The sequence below is a fragment of the Macrosteles quadrilineatus genome, unplaced genomic scaffold (assembly GCF_028750875.1).
Source record: "Macrosteles quadrilineatus isolate MER2022 unplaced genomic scaffold, UCM_ALF_1.0 Scaffold_1__1_contigs__length_201487025, whole genome shotgun sequence".
Classification (NCBI taxonomy): Eukaryota; Metazoa; Arthropoda; class Insecta; order Hemiptera; family Cicadellidae; genus Macrosteles; species Macrosteles quadrilineatus.
Genome location: NW_026542594.1, coordinates 193,131,589 through 193,154,472, shown reverse-complemented (window position 1 = coordinate 193,154,472; position 22,884 = coordinate 193,131,589). Strand labels below are relative to the sequence as shown.

The 22,884-nt window shown below is 32.7% G+C and overlaps 1 protein-coding gene across 1 annotated transcript; it reads right to left on the bottom strand.

Moving 5' to 3' along the window:
• Positions 1 to 1,617: 1,617 nt before the first annotated feature.
• LOC128983427 (uncharacterized) lies at positions 1,618 to 20,986 on the bottom strand. Its single transcript, XM_054402715.1, has 6 exons — positions 20,791 to 20,986; positions 8,766 to 8,971; positions 7,748 to 7,883; positions 6,404 to 6,537; positions 4,051 to 4,303; positions 1,618 to 2,433 (listed from the first exon to the last, which is right to left on the bottom strand). The coding sequence occupies exons 1-6, from the start codon at positions 20,852 to 20,854 to the stop codon at positions 2,327 to 2,329; spliced, it is 900 nt and encodes a 299-aa protein (XP_054258690.1). The 5' UTR covers positions 20,855 to 20,986; the 3' UTR covers positions 1,618 to 2,326.
• Positions 20,987 to 22,884: the final 1,898 nt, after the last annotated feature.

Here is a 22,884-nt window from a genome sequence, read left to right as displayed (position 1 = left end):
ATATACTTGTCATATCAGCAGAGCATCTCAGCATTCGCATGCTATTTAGTAGTTGTTTAAAAAGCAAGTAAAATATATTTAATTTGTTGAAGTCTTTTTTTTTATTTCTGTTTTGTTTATTTCTGGCGTAATTATTCTTTTTTTTATTTTTATTTTAGCATTAGTATTTTTATTGTTTCCTTAAGGGATCGATTCAGATCCTGGTCTTATTAATATCCAACGACAAACTTTTGCTAATTAAGCTAGCACCATTAATTGGCAGCCAAATGAAAAACTGCGCATTTGTTCAGAAATGGTCTCGCCTAGAATCGAACTAGCGAACTTTAAGATTCGAAGGCAAGCACTTAACTACTTTGCTATGTAGACAATTTTCTAATTTTCGTGTAATTTTGAGTCTATTTCTTGAGTAATTTTGCATTATTCTATACTCTTAAAGGTGACTCACCACTTTACAGAGTTGTTACGTATTTTCAGATAGGTTAGCAAGCATGTACAAGTATACCAAATGAATCAAGTACACCAAATAAGATTTTAAGGTTGTTTAACACTCGTTATCAACTAACTCGTTCTTTGTGATAGTGAAACTAAATAGTAATTGCTTTACTTTGTACACTATCCAACAATATTAAATGTGTAAACATGTCTGTGGATTCTAGGAACGGAAAACGTTGATGTAAAAATCTATCTTTATGGGAGGAGACTTATCAATTCATGGCGTTCGCCAGTGTAATGATTCACGTACATTACATGGTATCCCAAAATCTAAAAAAATATTGCAAAATGATAATTTAGTTTCGTAAAATAAATACATTTATGCTATCGTTTTTAAATTACGGATAAAAGGTTGAACAATGAAACATAACTAGTAAAATGTGTTTTTGGCAGAAAAATTTGCACTTTTTAAGTTTAATATTTATAGTTTTTTCCCATTCCATATCAAATTTAGAAGGCTGCTTAGGTAATAAAACTATATATTTATTAATATAGAGAGAGGTTTTATTACTTTATTGAGATCATATTGTTCATAGAAAATACTATACGTAATTTTCTACAAATAATAACAACAATAGTTGTTTTATAATAGCTTGAAACAATTTTCTATTGGGATTCATATCCCGTTACAGAGCACGCTTATAATTCTACGTAAGCCTCCATGGTTTAACCGCTTTCTTGATCTTTTTCCACAGGATGGCTTTTATGAAAGGAAAATGATTTTTATCTAAGGAGTCTGAAATACGTTAGTAAAAATTACAAAACTTAAGAAATCCATTAACACGGGGTTTTGGTTGCTATATTATTGAACAAATCAAACAGTTAAAAAGGTAATGACAATAAAACCAATATTTATAATCGATAATTTTCTTAAGTGGCTTGTGAAGGTAATATTTTAAAGAAGACTTCGTCTGGCATACATTTTGTTGGTCTGAATATTTTATTTTTATTTCTGAAATTTTTTTGGAGAACTATCCCTCCAGAACGCTATACTATTTTCATCCACAAAACAACCAAAAGCTATAAATATTTGTAAATGTTACTTATAGGAATTGAATAGGATAGTTAAATAGATGATACAGTATGTCTAAACAATATTATATTTATACAAGAGATTGATACAAGCTTACAAAACACCAGAATGTCTCAGGTTTGGTTTCAAAATTCAATAATGCTCTTGCTACAATAGTAAAATTATATTTTAGTGATTAAAAATAAATAAATAGTACAACAATATACATACAATTTCTTTTGTCAAATATTAAGGGAAACAGCTCGGAGGTTTTATCAAAAATAAAATCTTACAAAGGGTGGATTTTACTCAGTGGTAATGTTTTTTAAGAGAAAGTAACAAAATAATTAAAATAAGAGTTTTATATTTTTAAAATTTACATTCACCTTCTAGACCCATCTTAGTTTTCGCTTAATACCTACAATATTGAACGTTGAATAAAGTTAAAATGAATGATTATTTATGACAAATTTAAATGGACGTATTGTACATTCTAAATATCGATTTCAATACAAACAATTACAGCAGCTTTAATAAAACGTTTAAGCTCTTTCTACGTTATTAAATTTACTATGATACACATATTTAGTTTTATTGCGTTATTGCGATCTACTGCTAGCTCTACAAATAGTCACAACCGATTACAAATATTGGAACGATCCTGGAAAATACAAAAGCTGGTAAACTTTAATCAACAATCTTTCAATTTAAACCGTTTATACTTGCAAAAACCATACATTTCAAAACTTTAACGTTAATGCTTCTTATATCACGCAAGTGTTATTATCACAATTTGTCGCTGTATTTCGTTCGTTTCTTAGGCTACCTAGAAACTGAAGTATAGACTGTATGAAGCCATTGAGCTGTTATAATAAAGAAGGGAAATGTGAAGGGGATCTCACTACACGTATTTGAGGCTCCACTTGATTCTGAAAACAATACAACAATAATGATTAAATTATTATATAATTATATATTCAATTATTATATAGAATATTATTATCAGGGGGGAAATGTGGCAACGCCGCAAATCCGGCTACCCGAGACAGCTGTTGCTATTCCATAATAGAGCGTCTGCGCTATGTTTATGTCTACACGTGTATTACTGTTATTGCCATTGCAATAGACCGGCCGGTGCGACGTTGCCACACCAACGCAGTGGCTTTATATCAGAGGAGGCTATGATATTATAAAATACCCCCGCCGCAGCAAACCTGCCGTCTAAGCGAATTTCCATTTGGCTGAATTGGTTTTTTAATTGATCTATTTAAATAACATTAGGTTTAACGAGTACCTAGGTTTGCTGCTACAAGGAAACTAATAAAGTAGTGTGTTTTTAGTAAAATATTTATAGCTTACTATAAATAAATAAATTTGCCAAGTTTGATCAAAATATATCCATAAACAAGCAAACTACAACATTTTACAATATTCTCCATAAGAATAACATGGGAATTTTAAATTTACCATTTTTTTAGTTTTCTCCGTAACCAATAACCGTACAAAAACACTTTGATATACTGAATTGTTTGTTTTTTTAAGCTCTTTAAGATGGTTTGGAGAAAAATTGGGAAATTTTGTATTTTGAGAGTCAAAAGTGAGAAAAACAAATTTTTACCCCATAAAACCCCCCATAAAACCCTGTTCCCATGGTCCGATCATGCTGGATCGCGAACTCGTTCAAGTTTATCCTGCCTTACACCTTCAAACCAAATTTCATCAAAATCGGATAAAAATTACTCAAGTTATCGTGTTCACGGACACACACATATATATATATATATATATATATATATATATATATATATATATATACATATATAAAAATTTGAACGAATGGTGTTTTTGGCCTCTGGGGACATCAAAATGAAAAAGTAAATAGGTCCCGGGCCTAAGTCTTACCATGAGACCTACGGTAATAGCTACTTCCCTATAGGGAAATTCGCTAATATGGAGAAACGAATCAAAATAAGAGTATTTATATTGTTTCACAAAGCTTTACCGATTTTTAAGTGTTTAAGAGACAAAGGACAGTCTTCATAAAACACAGTTACACTTAAAAACAAATCATCACTGAGTAGGTATATTTGTAGTAAACCTCATCATATATTGCATTTCGCGCTTTTGCTCTATGTACAATGTATCAAGTACAAGTCATTATTGGGATAAAGATAAAGTAAGAATTTTGTTTGAAAACGTAAACGTTAAACGCTATCTTCCCTTACCTTGTTTGTAATGATCAAAATATATGGAGTAAATACATTATTGGAATTTTTTGAACCAAAGGGCGTAAACTGTTGTAACATAAAATTTTAATCACAGAACATTTACTTTTGACTTAAGATACCAAAATAAAAACGATTTAGGTACATGTTTTTAAGGCTGGCGTAAAATATTGTATTAATATAACCGATAATGTTAAAATTATATTAATTAACATACTTGAAGTAAAAATAGCTACAAGTTGGTTCAGTAGAGGTGGACATGTACCCCTTAGATGACTTTAGATGCATACAATCGGTGGTACGTTATTCAACAGTATTTACCTTGTGTGTGGGGTACAGTCGGCCCCAGCACAGGGGCGAGTTGTGGAGTATCCTCGTGTATATCCAACTCCGCGCTGCGCCTGTAGAGGGTGTACTGCGTCGACAGACAGCGCAGACTCAGTCTGCCGTCTTGGAACAGGGAAAGGGAAGCGTCTACCTCTAGCCTCAACACCGAGGTGTCCGGGTCGTCTAGCCTCGCACCAGGGGCCACCTCTTGTTGTGCAAGTGCAGAGGGGTAGGTTGAGTGCTTCACCTAAACAGATAAACATATTATTCAACTCAATTATTTGACGTAGTGGAACAAAAGAGGATAGCGTCTATTTCTAGCCTCAAACCGAGGTGTCCAGGTCGTCTAGCCTCACGTCAGGTACAACCTCTTGTTGTACAAGCGCAGAGGGGTAGGTCATGTGCTTCACCTTACCAACAGATAAACATATTCAATAATAAGTTGTTACATAACAACAACAGACTATCAGGTTCGTGGTGACAATAGTAATTTTAAGTATTTTGAAAATGTTTTCAAATATTTAAATATAAACAAGAGATCTTCAGAAGCCGACATTTTTCCATAGGATAGTGTTGAACAACTGATCTTTGTTGTCAATTTGAAAAACTAATCTGCTCCATAAAAATTAATTTGACGACTTTTATAATTTTAAAATTATTTCACATATAGTTACTGATGCAATAATTTGCATAACTACTGAACTTGTGATAGAAAATCAAGGTTTCAAAGTCGTGTGCAGTTCACAAACAATAACTTAGTGTTAGTAAGTTTAGACATAACGGAAGTCGTGGAAAACTAAAACTAAAACTAGAACTTTGAGGTAAACATTAAAACAGCGTATCTTGGCTATTAGGGTTGGCCTTATTAGGTAGTCGATATTTGTAATATACAACTTGTGAAAATTGTTATATATTTACATTATGTAAACTAAAATATTTTGGCTTTTTTATTATTTAACATGTTTTTAAAGAATGGGAATGAGTTAACGGATAATTTTTTTTTATTGAAATATAAAATATCCATCCAGACTGATCATGTAGGAGGTTCCTTTAAAATCTGCCATACATGCGTTATTTAATAGATCGTGTTTTCTATACCTTTCTTTCATATGTGTAATTTAAGTAATTAAATGCAATAACAACGTTATTTCTATCACAAATAAAAAAAATTATAACCTCTATTTTAACCTATTAAAAACACATTTTTTACCTATCATTTACATAATGAAAGGGAAATACTTAAGTCTCCAACCCAACATTTTAGATGCAATTTATGTATGTTTTTCCTCAAATTAATCAACACTTTGATGAAAGATGTGTTTTAGCATTGATAAAGGTAATCTTCAGCCAGCAATGCAATCCATAAAACACAACAGCGGTGTTCTGTTTCAGCTAATTGTTTAACAACACAACAAGAAAACGAGGTGCACTATTGTGTTGGTTTTGATAATCAGAAATTCAATATTTGATCAGGCGCTCTCCAACCACCGATTGTGGTTGTTTTAAACACAAATAACACAGGTCGTCGAAACACATGCTGTTTTGATTGTAACAAAAACCATGTAGACTCGTGTTGGTTTGAGGAAATTTTATTTTAAACTTTTTCTGATGTAACAGTTTTAATTTTTATCTGAAGTTTTAAGAGTGTTGACTTAATGCTTTTGATTTAACGCTTCTAAGCTTACTGCATAATTTACACAGTTGTTATTTGACGTAAATAATTAATTTTGAATATAAGATGTCAATATTTGTTTATCTTTACTCGAATTAATGTCTTGTCAATCTTACGGATAATTTATATAATTGATGAATTTCCAAGCCATAATGCTTTAACGTGAAATTCTATGGAATTGAACATTTATTTTGGTTCATCTTAGTTTACACTTTTATTTATTAGTAGTAATCTGTGTGTATACTTTATTATCTGCATTCGTCAGCGGAAGAAGGCATGTTTTCTGTGTTTTGTTTGTTTATAATTATAATTCAGCAGCACTAAGCTACATGTTATACTTGTATGTATCACTAGTTTGTTTGAGATTGACTACTTAAAACTTGTTGGTTTGTAAGGTTAGTAAGGGTAGGCCTACCTAAAAATCCCCGCTCACCGGTTCAAGAAAATCCTGTTATATCATTAATGTCAAGGAAAATCCTATTATAAACCACATTCTGGTTTTATCCCGACAATTGTCTGAAAAGAAGTTTTTCTAGATAAAAATCCCGCAAATCAAGGTAATGAAACGACTCAATTACTTAGCAAAATGGCTACCATTGTAGGAATTACATTCGAGAAGTGCTACCCCTACATAATAGCTCAGTGTTTGGCACGGTTACGTATATTCCAGTTTACCTGTTGTCCGTTGATATACCACGTCAGGTTGGCTAAGGGATAACCTCCTTGAGACGTACAGTTAGCTCGTATCTTCTCTCCGAGACTGTACTTTGACTTCTCAGCTGTTAGGACGGGCACTGACCAAGGCTCTTCTAAAAATTGTAACACCATTAGACTCTTAAGCTACTTATTTTCTCCTAGGACACTAGACACTAGCCAATACTTCATGTTGGGTCTAGGAGTTGTGGCATTATCACTTAGATCAAATCCTTTATTGAATGGTAGGGCTTGAACTTGGGACCTCAGGGAACGAAGTCACACGCTTTAACGCTAGACCACCTCACTTCCCACTATTAAAGTAGTATTAATCACACGCACACCTGTTTTCCGTGTATTAAAATAGTTCTGGCCAATTATGCTTTGGGCATTGTATTGCTATATGTTCCGCACATGGTAGCTGTATCCAGATGTCAGTTGAATCAGGGTGATATGTATAATATTTATTTGATTTTAACTACAACACAAAAATAATATAATCAAGATTGTGTGCTTAAAGTGTAACGTCTACATTAACAAACAACGAAGGTACCCATGCGAAAATTGCGTATTTTAATACGGTTTAACTCTGATGCATACCAAGTTACTGCAATACCCTTTTTAATCTTTCAAATATTACATTTTTGTTTAATACAGTTATTAGGTCCATAACACTACTAGTTTACTAATTCAGAATAAATTTAATTAGCTTATTTTGGAGTTATATCATTGACTATTGGATCCTAAACACTATTCAATCAATAGTTAACAATATTATCCTAATGATAAGTAATGTATTTTACTATTTTGAAAGCGTAGTCAAGTAATTCATTATCTCAATTTCAGTTAGAGAAGTAAGTCATTGCCACTCCTCTCTGAGAGACAGTTCATCTCTTTGAGTCCCTAAGTTGCCAAGACACTGATTAAACAGCAATTAGCACAAGAGCATCTGTAAGATTCTCTAGTTGCTTACTTCTCGCCAAGAGTTCACATTAAAATAAAACTATTTTATTTTGATCAACTTTATTTTTTTACAAAAAAATTGGATACCTAGTTGGAATCGGTTGCTCAATAAAAAGTGGTCACACAACTTCCCATTTTTATAAAATATACCCTGTAATCTAGTTTGTATTCTTTTAAAATCTATAGTCAAGCGTTTTATCTAAAGATTCATTCACAATCAGTTGACAATCATCACTAATTCCTCGACCTTATGAAATCCTATGTAAAATAATTTTTCATCAACTGTTTTGTCTCTTGTTTACTACTTGATTTAGTACTTGAAGCCGAGACAGTTTGCTAATATATGAGCTTGTAACTCCGTACCTACAACAGTGACGTAGGCAGACTTGATTCCTGTGTGGAAGAGAGGCGCATCCGCTGATACTTCACACTTGTAATACCCCGTCATGTCTCTGTGTACATCTCCCAAGGTAACCGTGGAACTGTTGGATCTCGAGATCTGTAATCAGATTTGTCATCATTTGTATTTTAGTGGAGATAATTCTCTAGAGAGAGAGTTCTATTTGAGAGGCCCAATTTGATAAATGGACCTATTGCTAAAGTAAATATTCTAACCTTCGAGTTGTATACGACGTTATAACCTAAACAGACATTGGTGGTTGGTAAGATTTGATCTCTAAGACTATGGAACAGAAGTCCCAAATTCCAACTACTTTTTACATGCACTCTTAAAGAAATCGCCTTGGAAATCGATAGGGGTAAAGCAACACATTTTAACCCAAACAATAGCAGAAAAGCAGATTTGGACTTAAGGGGTTGTGTTATGTGGTGGAAAAATATAGTGATTTTGGTGGTGGTGAGTGATAGTCAAAAATATATGCACTTCGCTTACGAAAAGAATATCTGTGCTAAATAGGAAGGTCGATTTACATTTCACGTTTGAATATGGATTATCTATATGGACCTATTTTAGCACTTCCCTAAGTCGTCTATTGATTCATTTTTGAAGAACTAACACAGTTTACAGTTATTATATTCATTTCTATGAACAATTTTATAGAGGGTTGCCACTCTTTTAGGGTGGGCTTTGGCAGATAGGTTAGTTATAATGTGATAAAGGTCAAATTTGTCAAAGCGAAAGCTGCCATCTTGTTTAATCTGTAAATCTAACAATTTTATACATACACCAATTGTATTTGCGGCTTATTTGTCTTACGTTTAAAAACGATTAATGAAGTAAATTTTACCTTTACACTAATCGAAAGTAATTTAACCTATTCTAACCACCACATTGTAGATAATAGCAGCCGTATTTTTGAAAATCCTCGAAAAGATTTGCAAAATACTATGTCAAAGTTGCATTTAACAAGAATCCACTTACGTCGACGCGGACACCGTCTAGGGCGAAGACCCTGGTGGGCGGAGTCTCTCCCGGCAAGTACCTGTAGAACTCTGTGTCTCCCTGGTAGAACTTGACTGAGTAGAGATTTTCTTGCTCCAGGCTGAAGTCGCAAGTCAATGCCAGACTGTCACCAACCCTGACAGCTTCTGGGACTCTCAAAGAGACATCTCGTAGACACAGCTGACCTGAAGAGCAAAGAATTTGTTAGCATTTTCTAATTTTACACACCCTTACATCATCGGACACTAGGTTCTAACGCGGAACCATTGGGGGTCGAGCTGGTCTAGTGTTAGCACGGGACTTCGGTCCATGAGGTCTTAGGTTCAAACCCTGCCAAATCACCCTTATATTTGATCTAAGTGATAATGCCGCAACCTCTAGGTCTAGCCTGAAATACGTAATGAGGTCCCGCCCTAGACAAGCCTGTACCTAAGAGTAGGCTTATATTTTAATAGCAGTATTGGGCCTTGAGAGGTGTTTATCCCACATATGGAGGAATCTTTAATTTATATTGTTATGGCGTGAGATCATAATCATCAGAATATGTATTTGTTAGAAAAGAATATGCATTTGTTGAAGAAAATGATAGGACTTTATTGAATTGTTTATTTTACCCTGGACCTATACATCGTAGTACACTAAGGTCCCAGAACCATTGGGGATCGAGCTGGTACCTTCGGTCCCTGAAGTACTAGGTTCAAATCCCACCAACCACCAATGGATTCTATCTAAGTGGTAATGCCACAAACTCTAAGCCTAACATGACGAATTGTGGAAACAATCTCTTGCTAGAGCCTAGCATCTTAGGACAATAAATAAGGTATAAAAAGAATAAAATATACACTACAACCAAACACCTGCTTCATAAGGTTGAGTTAGTAAGATTTTATCCCTTTGTAGGATTTCGGAAAGTCCTCGGGCTCACAAAACGTGCGACAGCTTTCATGATTCAGTTGAACAACTTTGTATTCTCTTTAGTCTGTGGAGGAGAAACTGTTTTATTCGCCTCCTTTTGAAGTATGGTTCTTGGGCAAACTTACAAAGACCTTTTGCAAATTTGCTTTAAAATAAAACCCTTCCACACTCCTTTTATTAAATTTGAAAATTAACATATTTATGGTATAACTTTAACGAAAGCTCAAAACTTTGAACATGTGACGAAAATTCTACTTTTTCTTCATTAACTTTACTGGATGTTAATTGATAAGAAATCTTCGTGTTATGAGAATTCCTACCAACACATCAGATAAGAGTTTTCAGTGTAAACGTAAGTAGGCCTGAGCTTTATAACAATAAAATGATTGTTATTTGTAGTTGATAGAAAATATAAAAGACTCATTCATTTATTACATAGTGGGTAGTCAGTAGTCACTTATAAATTAGGTTTTAAAGATAGACTACTTTAACCAATGATTTGGTTAGTTTAATTTCCTTATAACTAACTAAATATTGTTTTTTCATAGGTTTTACTAAATAATTAATCGGTAATAGTTACCTTTAATGGGTTACGAGAAACGTTAATGAGTTTTTATATTAATATGTTACTATTAATGACTTCAATGACTAATTACGGGTTTAAAAATTTGCTTCATTCTTGATATAAAGTTTAACTATGGACAAAACTAGAAGTTGTGCCAAAGTTAACTCCTGATAAAGCTTTTTTAGTGTTCTAGTGTGGAGTCATGTAAATCAAATAAAAAAATATGCGCACTTTTTAAACAAGCTAAACTAAAAGAATAACTCATTGACAGCAACAGTTTTTATATCACATTACTATCGTTGCAACAAAAACTGCAGGTAAAGATAGAATTTTAGCCAATAACACACTCTTCTTATTGGTTCATTGAGCTTTGTACTTTTCAATAAAACATTGCTACAGCTGATCTATTTAGACTGGACATCTACTCTCGTATACAAAAATAATGGTAGAGTATTTATTATTACCTTTCAGATGGCGCATTGGTTTTTCAAAACGGGAGAGAGCGCACCTGGAGGTTACTTAAAGGTAAATAAAAACTAACATTTATGAAGTAAAATTTGTATTTTAGTGTACAAATTAAGTTTTATTTTTAATTTTAAACATCAAAAATGTGTTTAGTAAACTTTTAATTTTAAAATAACCTGATTATATTTTATAAATATAAAATTAAACTTTTATTCTATCAAATGTTCTAACGTAAAATTATATGAAGAAATCTTTTACAAGAATATATTAAAGAAGTTATTTTAAATTTGACCACAATGTCCTAAAAGCAGTTCTAGATGATAACACTCACAATACCTGTTGTTTTAAGTAATTTAACATAATGGGTATCTTAATACTAAGCGACTCTGTACATTCGTCGTTCGTGAATCTCCCGTTCAGCACTGGCTAAGAGTGTTGCAATTCGAAATTTTAACTTCTTCACTCATCTTGTAAAACTATAGGTAGTAAATATATAATAATAATAATGTCATGAATCGTAACAAAAATAATTATTTACACGCAATAATCAACGCACACACTAAACTAGAGGTCGCACACGGAAGTTGCCTCCAGGCTGTACAAGAATCGGCAAAGCCCACTCGGAAGCTACTTCCAGCCTCTTACAAAACTAACAAATATAAAATAGTAGGGGTGAGTTTTGACCATCACTTGATTCTAAAAATGAGGTGCGTGAGGTACAGTGACACTCACACTGCCGACACCACTCAAAATAATATAATAGCGGGAAAATATAACATCCCTGGAGGTTACTTCCGTGATGCGACCTCTGGAAGGTTTTAATACAACAGTATCCTATAGTCAATTGTATTAATTTAAGGACATTCCTTCAGTTAAATGGAACCGTTGTTATTTTAAGAAAATAAACTAATGTTTAATCAAAACTACTCCCTAGTTGGTTTTAAGTCCCCAATTGCTCAGAATATTATGGATCTTATAGACGTTCACTTCATTTTCTTACTTCCAAGCGCGGATACAGTTAAGTTTATTAGCTCAAATAGGCAGCACTGAACCCTAATAAAGCCAATAAACTAAGCCCCCTTCCTTCCCATTTCCCCCTGGGTCTATTAGTGATGATTAAGTATTGCCCGTCTGCAAAGTCATATAAAAGATAATGCATTCCTCTTCAATTAATATCGCATCCGTTACGGCGTAAACTCCCCCATCATAAGTATAATTAAATTCTACTCTTTCTGTAAGCCGTTTTCACCCAAAGTGCAACTTTTTTCCTAGAACAGGGTAAAATAAGTATGTAAAATATATACTAAATAGTTTTGGTGTATCATTAGTGTTGTAGTTACAAAAGAAATAATAAATATTATTAACTATTGTATAAAAAATAATGATGAAGTTATTTACAATAAAGGTATTTTGTAGTAAGGTATTTACAATAAATTGTTGTATTCAAAAGTAATGAATGTTAAAGAGTTAAAAAGGCATTACAGTAGTACAAATAAAAACAAATGCAGTTTCTTTTATGATTATACATGATATTTAATACCCAAGTAATTTTTTATTTTATGTTAAGCTTAGCTATTGTTAAAAAAAATTATATCAAAAAAGACAATTAGTACAAGTTTTTATTTATAATAAATAACATTATTTTTTAAACATTCGTATCTAATATGACAATTCTTCACCTTAAAGCAGATCTGAAATTCTCGGAGTCCAAGTACAATATTTTTTTATAAGTTGGCAGTTTTTAGGTCAGTTAAAGATCCGCAAGAACGAAAATTTGCGATTGCATATAATTACAATAATTGAAGAGACAAATATATTGGTTATTATTAAACTGCAAAAAAAAATCCAAGCAGTCAACTTCATCAAATTTATTTTACTTAAACAGTTCTACATGGTTTATGTTAAATCTAATTCAAAACTTAATATTATAGTACAGTTCCCTTATTGATAGAGAGATTAGATAGTAAAACGACAATACAAGCACAAACAACACAAACATTTGCTCAAAACACAAACAAGCTACTGAAAAGCAGACTAAAGGACTCTTAATGTTTGTTAAAGTGATATAATGAGCAGAATCTAGGTTACGAGGAGGTCTCGAGTGTTGGGATTAAGTCAAGAGTCGCTCATTACAGGAAAACATACGAGGCGAGACACCTTGGCTACGTCTGCTGATTGGTCTTTATAAATATGTATGTCTAGCATTGCATTGGTTAACGATTACGTCAATACTACAGATTTTAATGGTTCCTAAAATGTTTTATATGAAATTTGTCCACATTTTTGTAATGCATTTTATCGTACTAGTGTACCGGTTGCTCGATTTCGAGCAGTTGCTAAGTATTACAGGCGTTATTTTAAAACGAATAACAGTAATAATTTCTGATTACTTTAACTCAAAGATTATGGAAATACTCAAGGTGTACATAACAGATCGATATAATCAACATTTCTTGTAAATATTTACCATTTTTCAAAACCTGATCTTGTTTTTTAGTGTTTTCTACAAATAGCCTACTCATCATAGCCATCAAAGGTATCAAAGGTTGTCCATAATAACGATAATAATAAAAAAAATCATTTTTTTTATTTCTGCTCCTTGGTGGTGTTCTATGACTTTCCTACGTTTCCATAGTTTGAAAATCGGCTCTTTCAATGATTACTAAGAAATACAGAACATTGTTAATTCAGTTTACTTTTTAGTAGGCCTATATACAATTATCCAGGCTCTCTCTCGCTTTTTTCCATTGTAATATTTATGCCAACCCAAATTCAAATGGTAAATATTTCATTTCAACCAATTCAGTAAATGTTTGTAGCAAGCTGTTAAAATTAGCAAACTTATTGACTATATACAATCACGTTCTTCTTCTCACTTTTAATTTCTGACAGCTGGAGTTTCATAACAATTATTGTTTCCCATGTTAATCTTATGGAGAAATACGAAACTTTAAAGGGCCTCAGGGCCTCAGTCTGTAATTATTTCCCTAAAAAGAAAGTTTCCTGCACAACTTCACGTTACGCTCTTTCCAATGACACCAAAAGCATGTCAATCGGTTCAGTAGTTTCGGAGGAGTAATTGTCACAAAAAACCTGCTTGCGTATTAAATAAGTAAGTATATAGATAGATTTTTCGTTGTGTATGCCATTAGAACGTTGGGAAAAATAGTTTTTGTTCTTTGTTCAATAAATGTTTTTATTTAGAACATAACAAATAAAATGGTGGTTACAGTGTATTTGTTAAAATATTTTTAATTGATGTCACAAAAAAACCGGTACTTACGTATTATACGGAGGCCACTTATTTTACAGCGCGCTGCGGCGGTTAGGTTAGGTTGGGTTATCATAAGTTTTTATGACTCATCTCGTATAGTTCGATTCATAACGAAACTAGGAAAGTTCTACAAACATATTTATGATAACCCAACTTAACCCAACCGCCGCAGCGCGCTGTAAAATAAGTGGCCTCCGTATAATACGTAAGTACCAAAAAACCTTTTCATGCTAAATATTCTCTTTAAGCAATATCAAATCCAATATATTTATCATCTTGATGATTAAGATTTTCATGTCATTAAAAGTATATTTCAGTTGAATAATTTATATTCGGTAAAACTAATATTAATCAAAATGAAGAAATTTTTTTAAGGAAACGAATGCTTTTAAAACACTAACTCTAGGATGGTTATGCTAAAATGAAGTTTGTTCTTGTATTGCCATTTATATCTAATTAAATCGTAACTAAAATGTAAAATCATTAAAACTTTAATGAGTAACGAGAAACCACGACTAATTGAAATTAATGTAAATTAAAACTAATTAAATATTTATTTTGTTCATTAACGATACCTTTTTTTTAATTTAGTCTTTATTTGCTACAACGTTAAAACTAAATCCTTTAACGAGGTTGATATTTATTTGACAAAACAAAATTTGTTTTATTAGTTCCTAAGCATACAAATAAAATGTCATTATTGTTATTGTTTTTGGTACTGTATTTAGTACGCTCAATTATTCATTTGGTTAGATCAAGCATTTATTTCATTGTTATTTTTGTAGTTAATGGTTGTTAAATAAATTCAATGTTGTGACGTATTTCAGAATCAAATTGCTCATTATTATTCATTGATGACATTTAATTTGTTACTAGCTGGCCCGACAGACGTCGTCCTGTCCTATTGTGGTTTTATGTCACATGCTCGTTCATTTTCAAGATGAGCTCGTTCGCATGGCTCAATCACGTCCTGGTTGAAGTTCGTTCGCTACGCTCACTCACCATTAGGTTGGAGCTCGTTCGACGCGCTCACTTGCCTTCAGGTTAGCTCGTTCACTACGCTAAATCGCTTCCAGGTTGAAGTTCGTTCGCTACGCTCACTCACCTTTTGGTTGCAAATTAGCTGTTCTCATAAAAAAATATAGTGCTGCACCCTGTTGGTAAACCTATTAACCTTTTAATGCTATTGAACATCACAGAATCAAATTGTTTAGCTGCACCAGCTGTTAAGATTCTTTAATCCCATTTAAATATGAGTACTCATAAGGTTAACATGGGAAACTCCAGAGCCACTGGGGCGGAGCCCTATTGACAGATCTGCACCAAACTTCACACAAACCATCCTTGAATAATGCTTAATAATGCCTGAAAGTGTCATTACAATCTGTAGAGCGGTTTTGGAGCCCATAAAGGACAAACATACAAATATACAAACATACAAACATACATTGGATTTTATATACAGGGTGTTGAAAATGTCTGGAACCAACATTATATCTCGTGAGTACGGATATACTATGGTTTTACCTATCTTTTAGTGCCTTATGAAAATTTTTACCACTTATAGGGAACGTCCTGTGGAGGATGCAGTAAAAAGTTTTAATGGAAGCCTATGGTAAATGATACATCATTTTAAAGGCCATTTTTTCTGAGTAAGGAGCCACAAGTTTCATCTCAAAAGGACCACCCTAGCAAAAATGGCGACTGTTTGAAATTTAAAAAACCACTTATAGGGAACTGAATTTTTAAATTTCAAACAGTCGCCATTTTCGCTAGGGTGGTCCTTTTGAGATGAAACTTGTGGCTCCTTACTAAGAAAAAAATGGCCTTTAAAATTATGTATCATTTACCATAGGCTTCAATGAAAACCTTTTACTGCATCCTCCACAGAACGTTCCCTATAAGTGGTTATTTAAATTTCAAACAGTCGCCATTTTTGCTAGGGTGGTCCTTTTGAGATGAAACTTGTGGCTCCTTACTCAGAAAAAAATGGCCTTTAAAATGATGTATCATTTACCATAGGCTTCCATTTAAACCTTTTACTGCATCCTCCACAGGACGTTCCCTATAAGTGGTAAAAATTTTCATAAGGCACCAAAAGATAGATAAAACCATAGTATATCCGTACACAAAATATCATTTGTTTTTCTTTAACCACTCACCAGATATAATGTTGGTTCCAGACATTTTCAACACCCTGTATATAGATGAGGCTGATTACATCGTTTTTATTGTTTTTAATAGCTTCATTAATTATTGTCATTATCATTATTGTTTCATTGTTGTATAATATTTTTAGACGCAAACTTAAGTTTGACTTGAGAATTAGCGAGGGTTTAAAAGACCCGTTTGCCCGTGTGATGAACTATATTTTTCGACATTATACTTTTTGACATTCGATGCACCAAACTAAGTTACAAAACAATATACTATATGAACTATATATATCTTATGGAAATATGAGTTCCTTTTTATTTGTTTTTCATTTTTATACTATGAACAAGCAGCTGTTTAGTAGGATGTAGAATATATTTTTCAATCGCGATTCACCATCGATAGATATTGGTATAGTACATCAAATTATTAGTTGATCAATAGTTTTCTTAAATTTATCGTGCTTTCAATGATAACGGTTCATCTTAGATTCAATACAAACAAATCCAGATCGACAACAATGCAACAACGAACTACAATCAATTGAAAATAATTGATACATTCTATACTTTCTATACAACCGATTGTTTACAATAAAATAAAGAGGTACGAATAACGTCGTCAACTCCAGCTGATTTTAAGGAATAAAATAACTAATAACAGGTTTCACAGTACCTTAGAAATTAGTGTGACAGGTGGTAAACAATGTATTGTGGTTACTTTCTACGGAGGGAATGAGTAGGGCCTACTTATTTAGACCCAACGCATGTATTGAAAACAGTTTTTTCTGTGAAACAACTAGATAGGTAACAATCATTCAACAAAGCTACTAAATTTTGATACAGCGGAAGATTATACTTTATGATACATTAACAACTCAACAACAATTCCTCAACAACGATGATACCTCAGTGCTGACCCAAACTCCAATAGTGATAGTAATTAAACCAAGCCATTCAAACTATATCCAAACTTTTTTATTAAAAGATTATAGTAAAATATTGAAGTTAATGTAAATACTTTCTGGTATATTGCGAATCCACAAGATAGAAATTTTAGTATTATAGTTTTTGGATGAAATATTTCAATCCGAAAATTATCAATCTCATTAATTTTAATTGCATTCTAAACAGTTTGATTGTAAATGACATATTGCTTCGATTATTCAAAATAACTATAGAAAATATTCATTTAACGAATAGCACTGTTAATTGCCTTTTAAAATACCTACAATATTAATTTTTTTTGTAAAAGCCTATCCTACTTTCCATGTTCTCGTTAATTTTGTTTCGTAAAAAAATAGTAATATAGTATAAGCAAACTGATTTTATTCCATACTGCAGTTGGATGTGTCGATATCTATGTCGATCAATGGATTAATTTATTTGACAATGATTATTAATAACCTAGGGTTGATCATAGTCCTCTATCTCATGAAGATAAAGGAGTTAACCCCGAAGGAGTTTGGGACAAGTTTGTACAAGTTTGTATATAGCGAGATATATTTGCATGATTAATCAAAAATACATAGTTGTGATACTGATTCTAAAATTTATTGAACAAAAACTACATGTTTGCCTTGGTCGTGTAGCAAAATTATAATTGAAATTTACTAACAAGATATTTTATTGGAAACAAATTAATATTTGATTAAATATAGTATCTATTGAAGCTTTTCATTGTACGATACATCTTTCTACTCCTCATTGTGAATTCATATGATCACTTTAGCTATCATATATAGGACTATTTAATTTTTTGTCTTGTCTACACCCGTGGAATTTTTACTGGAGGAACTACATGAGGACGTTCCTGAACGCTTTAAGGGGGAAGCGGTCCAATCCCATGTGTAAGGTATGTGCCGGGAATTTAATTCATAGAACATTAATTTCACAATCACTCAAAAACTAGCAGTAAACACGTTTTCAAACAAGAATTTAACAAAGATAATTTATCACATAAAATAAATTTCCTATACCAATTAATAATTATCAATAATTGAGATAAAGTTGTCATCTAGGTAGGTACGTCTTTTAACCCAAACATGAGTGAAGAATGATGTGAGATGAGTATAAACAAAGTAAGCAACATTAAAATAGGTTAAACATGTTCAACATGCTAAACAACATGGTACATGTTTAATCCAAGTGTTTAAACATTGTGTCCCATGTAAAGTCCTAAAAACCTACATGATGGTGCAAAAACTTGCTAACTAAATTACACGAAAAGTTAAACATAAAGTGTCGATGTTGACTTCCCTTTGAAAAAGTTAAACATCGTCAGTGACACTAGCTGCCTGTACACACACACACACCAACACACCCACACTCAGACACACACACACACACACAGACCTACAGCAATTCGAGTGTCACCCTACGCTGAATGTCACTTTGACTTTGCAAGTGTAAACAAACACTGATGTTTACAATCCTCTTCTCGTCGCTACATAAAGTTTGACGTTTGTGGCAAAGGTGAAATATTAATTTCACAGCATCAACTAACATTTCAGTTACTGTGATAAATTTCACAAAGGAAAAGTAAATTAATAAAAAATTGTTGTATGTGTATAATTAAGATGTTTTTTTAATGTATTTATGTTAATTTCTCAAATTAATTATATTATGAATTTGTAAAAATGTATTTTTTCCCTAGGACGCAAGATCACGTCAAGGACGTTCAAAAGATCAAGAGGACGTTTTTTCACTTAGTAGGGTTTGCACGAGCCCGGAATTGTTGTTCACATTACTTCAGGCTAGATTTTGGTTACGGCATTATCACTTAGATAAAATCCATTAGTGATTTTGTGGGGTTTGAACCCGGGACCCTAGGAACCGGAGTCCCGCGCTCTAACCACTAGACCTGCTCGCTCTCCCCTCTGCTGTATTTCTTTAATTTACAATGATATTTAAATAGGTACTATAAATCAACCTAAGTAACTTTTAAGTAAGTTCTTCCGATTGTAAGCCTTAGTGACCTTTTCACCTTTGTGTCTTAATTCTTTATATATTTTTATATCTTGAAGTTTGGAGAACTTATGAAGAATTGGTGTTAAGAGATGGCAGGTAGTTGAAAAAGGTATGTAATATGTTTAATAAATTAACGAGCTAATGAAGGTGACTAAAACGTTAAACAAATCACAACAATACAAACTAATTATTAAGCTAATACAATTAAATACCTTTCAACTATATGTTAATAAAGTAATATAATTTTAAAATTCAAACCAATTTCTTAAAACCCTAATTTATACTTTTTCGCCGGTTATTAGTCTAAATGTACTTATTCATTCACGAGAAAAATTAAGAGTAGGTTATATTTTGGTATCATGATAGTATTTTTACCATATATTACCAATTGAGATGGGGACGCCACCCATGTGCGTATTTTAAACAGAACGAGAGCACGCCCCGTGGTCGAAAAATCGACCAAAAGTATGTTTTGTACAACCTTCTCTATTTTCACCCCACACTGTAAATAAAACATGTGATTGGAATGTCTTCCATTTGTTTTGATTTTCTGTTTATATTGTGTTGTTATTTCGTCATCACCATAGCAACCCATAATACCCATGTTAATTTTTTTAAATTTCAAATTCATTTTTTGTGCTTATTTTTGAGCCTATTTTAATTTATAAAGGGATTCTGCACACCTACAGGAAAATAGCTTTCTAACGGTATGCGTAGATTTTTCCTACGATACACGCGAGCTGAGAAAAAAGGTTTTAAAGAAACATGCTTGCCTATTAATATATAGATAGATATGATAGAAGGATGAGTTTAGAATGTTGTGTAGCTTTGTACTGACTAAGATCAGCTGTTTCTTTAGTCATTATTTTTTGAACCATCAAAAAGCTACATACTACTCTTAGGATCGAACCGGTGACCTTTTGATCACTAGGCGAGCACTATAACCACTCAGATACCCAGCTATTTAATGAAGTGATAGCTTCACCTTGTGTAGCTTTGTTACTGACTAAGACCTGAGCTGTTTCATTAGTCATGACCATTTATTGAATGAACAAGGACAGCTGGATAACCATCAAAAAGCTACATATTTTTCTTAGTATGGAAATTACGACCTTTTGATCACTAGGGGACCACTATAACCACTTTCACATCGAAAATTATAAATGTTCTGTGAAAATCACTAAATGTTCAAAGCACTTTTTTATAGAGAAGAATGCAATATCTCCCTGTAGGTCAATTAGGAATTTAGCTTAAGAAAACTAGTACAAATTTTACCATAGCTCTTTTGATGAACCGCTAGTTACTGTCCTCTAGGAAATTTAAACTTTTTCCATTGGGTTGTTTGCTTTCGTAATCTACAGTTTGAATACATTAATTCAAACACACATATACTTATGTGCCTCTTACTCAACATCCCAACTAATTGGCCTTAATTAATTTAATTATTATTTAACCAAATAATTTGCAGTGTTAATTTGCCTTTGTTTACAAAATCCCTCTAGTTTCTTATGTATTGGTTGTGAGCGCAGTTAAAACTCTATTCTGCAAACTGATGATAAAATTAGTAAATATGTTGGCAATTGTTATATATTAAAGAAGTGTTTCTTGTCCTAAACAAGGTAAACCTATAGCTATAGCTTATACATTTAGTTTACTTCTTACCTGGAATGAGGACGGTAATGACGAATAAGATAACCAGCGTTAAATCACATTCCTTCATTATCATCACACTTGTTTCACTGCATCTTGATAATAAAGGAGTTTATCTTAAACTTATAGTAACCAACGTCGTAAATACTTTAAATAATGTAAAATTATGTTAATTTACGGGTTAATAATAGCTTACGTAAGTCATAACACTTTTGTACGTAACCGTAAATCGTTAACGTTTGTCGTAACACAGTAAAGAGAAGCGAGTTTGTCGGACGCTCGACGACAACTGAGGACCGTGTACTCCCTCCAAAACCTCCAAACCGTCCACCCCTCCCGCCAAAACGACACCCTCTCAGCAATATAACGTTCTAAACCTTTTGTCGGAAGTTATTCCACTGCTGCATTTCGGATAAGTATTTCCCCTCATGCTGCTGCACTTATCTAGTAAATTATTTGTTTTTCTACTCAAATAGTGGTTCTGAAATTGGAAACACTTGTTTACCCTGTATCAAAAGTGCTGTTTATATGAATCCAACTTATGGAACTGCAGTAATCTTAGTGATAAAGTATAAACCATATAATAGAAGAGAAACTTCGTCGGTACCAGTTACTTGTATTACATATTTTTTATAATTAAATAAACATTATTTTGTAATTGTTCGCTACCAATTGGTGACTTGTTGTTTTTAATAGTTTTAGGGAATTTCCCATATAGGGAATAAGACAGTATTCCCGCAGGTCTCAAGGTAAGACCTAGACCCGGGACTGATTTACTTTTTCGTTTTGAGGTCCTCAGAGGCCAAAACCCCATGCGTTCAAATTCATATATGTATATTAGTAGAAATCCAGCTAGGTAAATGGTAATTAACTTGGTCTGCAGGTTTGCTGTGGCGAGGGTATTAATGATCTTGCATACAAAACGGAATGTTCTATAAGAGACTAGTTTCACAAGTATAGTATTTTTGTTGTACTTAATTTTCCACCCGATAAATTGTTATCTTATTGTGTACACAACATGGTTTGGAGGCTATATTATCAATCATTTATTTTTCTTCAAGGTATTTCAAAAACCCAATTGACTGCGAAGTGAGAGTAGGGCTCAATTTCTAGCATGTTCACAAATCTTTAATCGGGTGGACCACTTTCCATGAAAGTGTTTGTGTTTTTAACAGTTTTCTTACGAAAATGCTACAGGCACTTCATGTTCATTTAGTTTCCCCCTAAATTCTTGTCAGAAACTATTGAAATACTTGGAATATAATCACCATATAGTACACCAAGTGATAACGTAATTAAGTGTTAATTCCACCAAGGCTGTGTAGGCTTTACTAAACATGATCAGCTGTTTGCCAAATACACCCCTAGGGATGTAAATAACCGCACATACCTACTGACTTTCTAGCAACTTAGGCCTATATCAGTTGTTTGAACTTAAGTTTGGTGAAGTCTGCATTGTATGTGAGAATTCCGTAACTATCACAAGCTAGATTAGATTTTTACGATGCTAAAACACTAGAGTATGTATCTAAAACAAATATTTGTGAACATAAGTGTTGAGAGAATCAAATCTAATATTGGGATCAATTAGTTGATTAATTATCTAGAATCATTTAGTAAAATCCCAAGGATAGCAGTATCCAGTTTCAAATCTTTATAGGAATATCGACTTTTGACAGATTCGAACCGACAACCTCTGAGTACAAGGGTTACTCAAATAGATTTGATTCATCGATACATTGAGCTGCACTGCAAACATCCTTCATGAGGTTGAGCTATCATACTTTATAAAGAAGCGGAAATGTAACACTTGAACATAGATGCGCATATTTTAGACCCACAGAACATAATGTTTTTCAGTTTCTTTCCAAATCTTCTTGCAGTGAATGATATAATAAGCTAAGTGTTTCGGTCGACTGAATGATTGTAGAAAAAATCATTTTAAATTTGGAATTTGAGTTCCTTTAATATGTGAGGACAATAGGAATTAGGTTGTTTATGGAGATATTTTAGTAAAAGTTTGCAAATAATTTATTTTATGCTAAGCTACTAGAATTTCTTTTAAAAAATTACTTGATTTCCTTAACTGTATGAGCAAACATAAGT

Coding starts and splice junctions, on each gene's coding strand:
- LOC128983427 (XM_054402715.1), bottom strand. CDS start 20,854: ATGATAATGAAGGAATGTGATTTAACGCTGGTTATCTTATTCGTCATT. Junction 8,972..20,790: donor CATTACCGTCCTCATTCCAG/GTAAGAAGTAAA, acceptor TTTGCTCTTCAG/GTCAGCTGTGTCTACGAGAT. Junction 2,434..4,050: donor GACTGTACCCCACACACAAG/GTAAATACTGTT, acceptor TATTGTTTTCAG/AATCAAGTGGAGCCTCAAAT.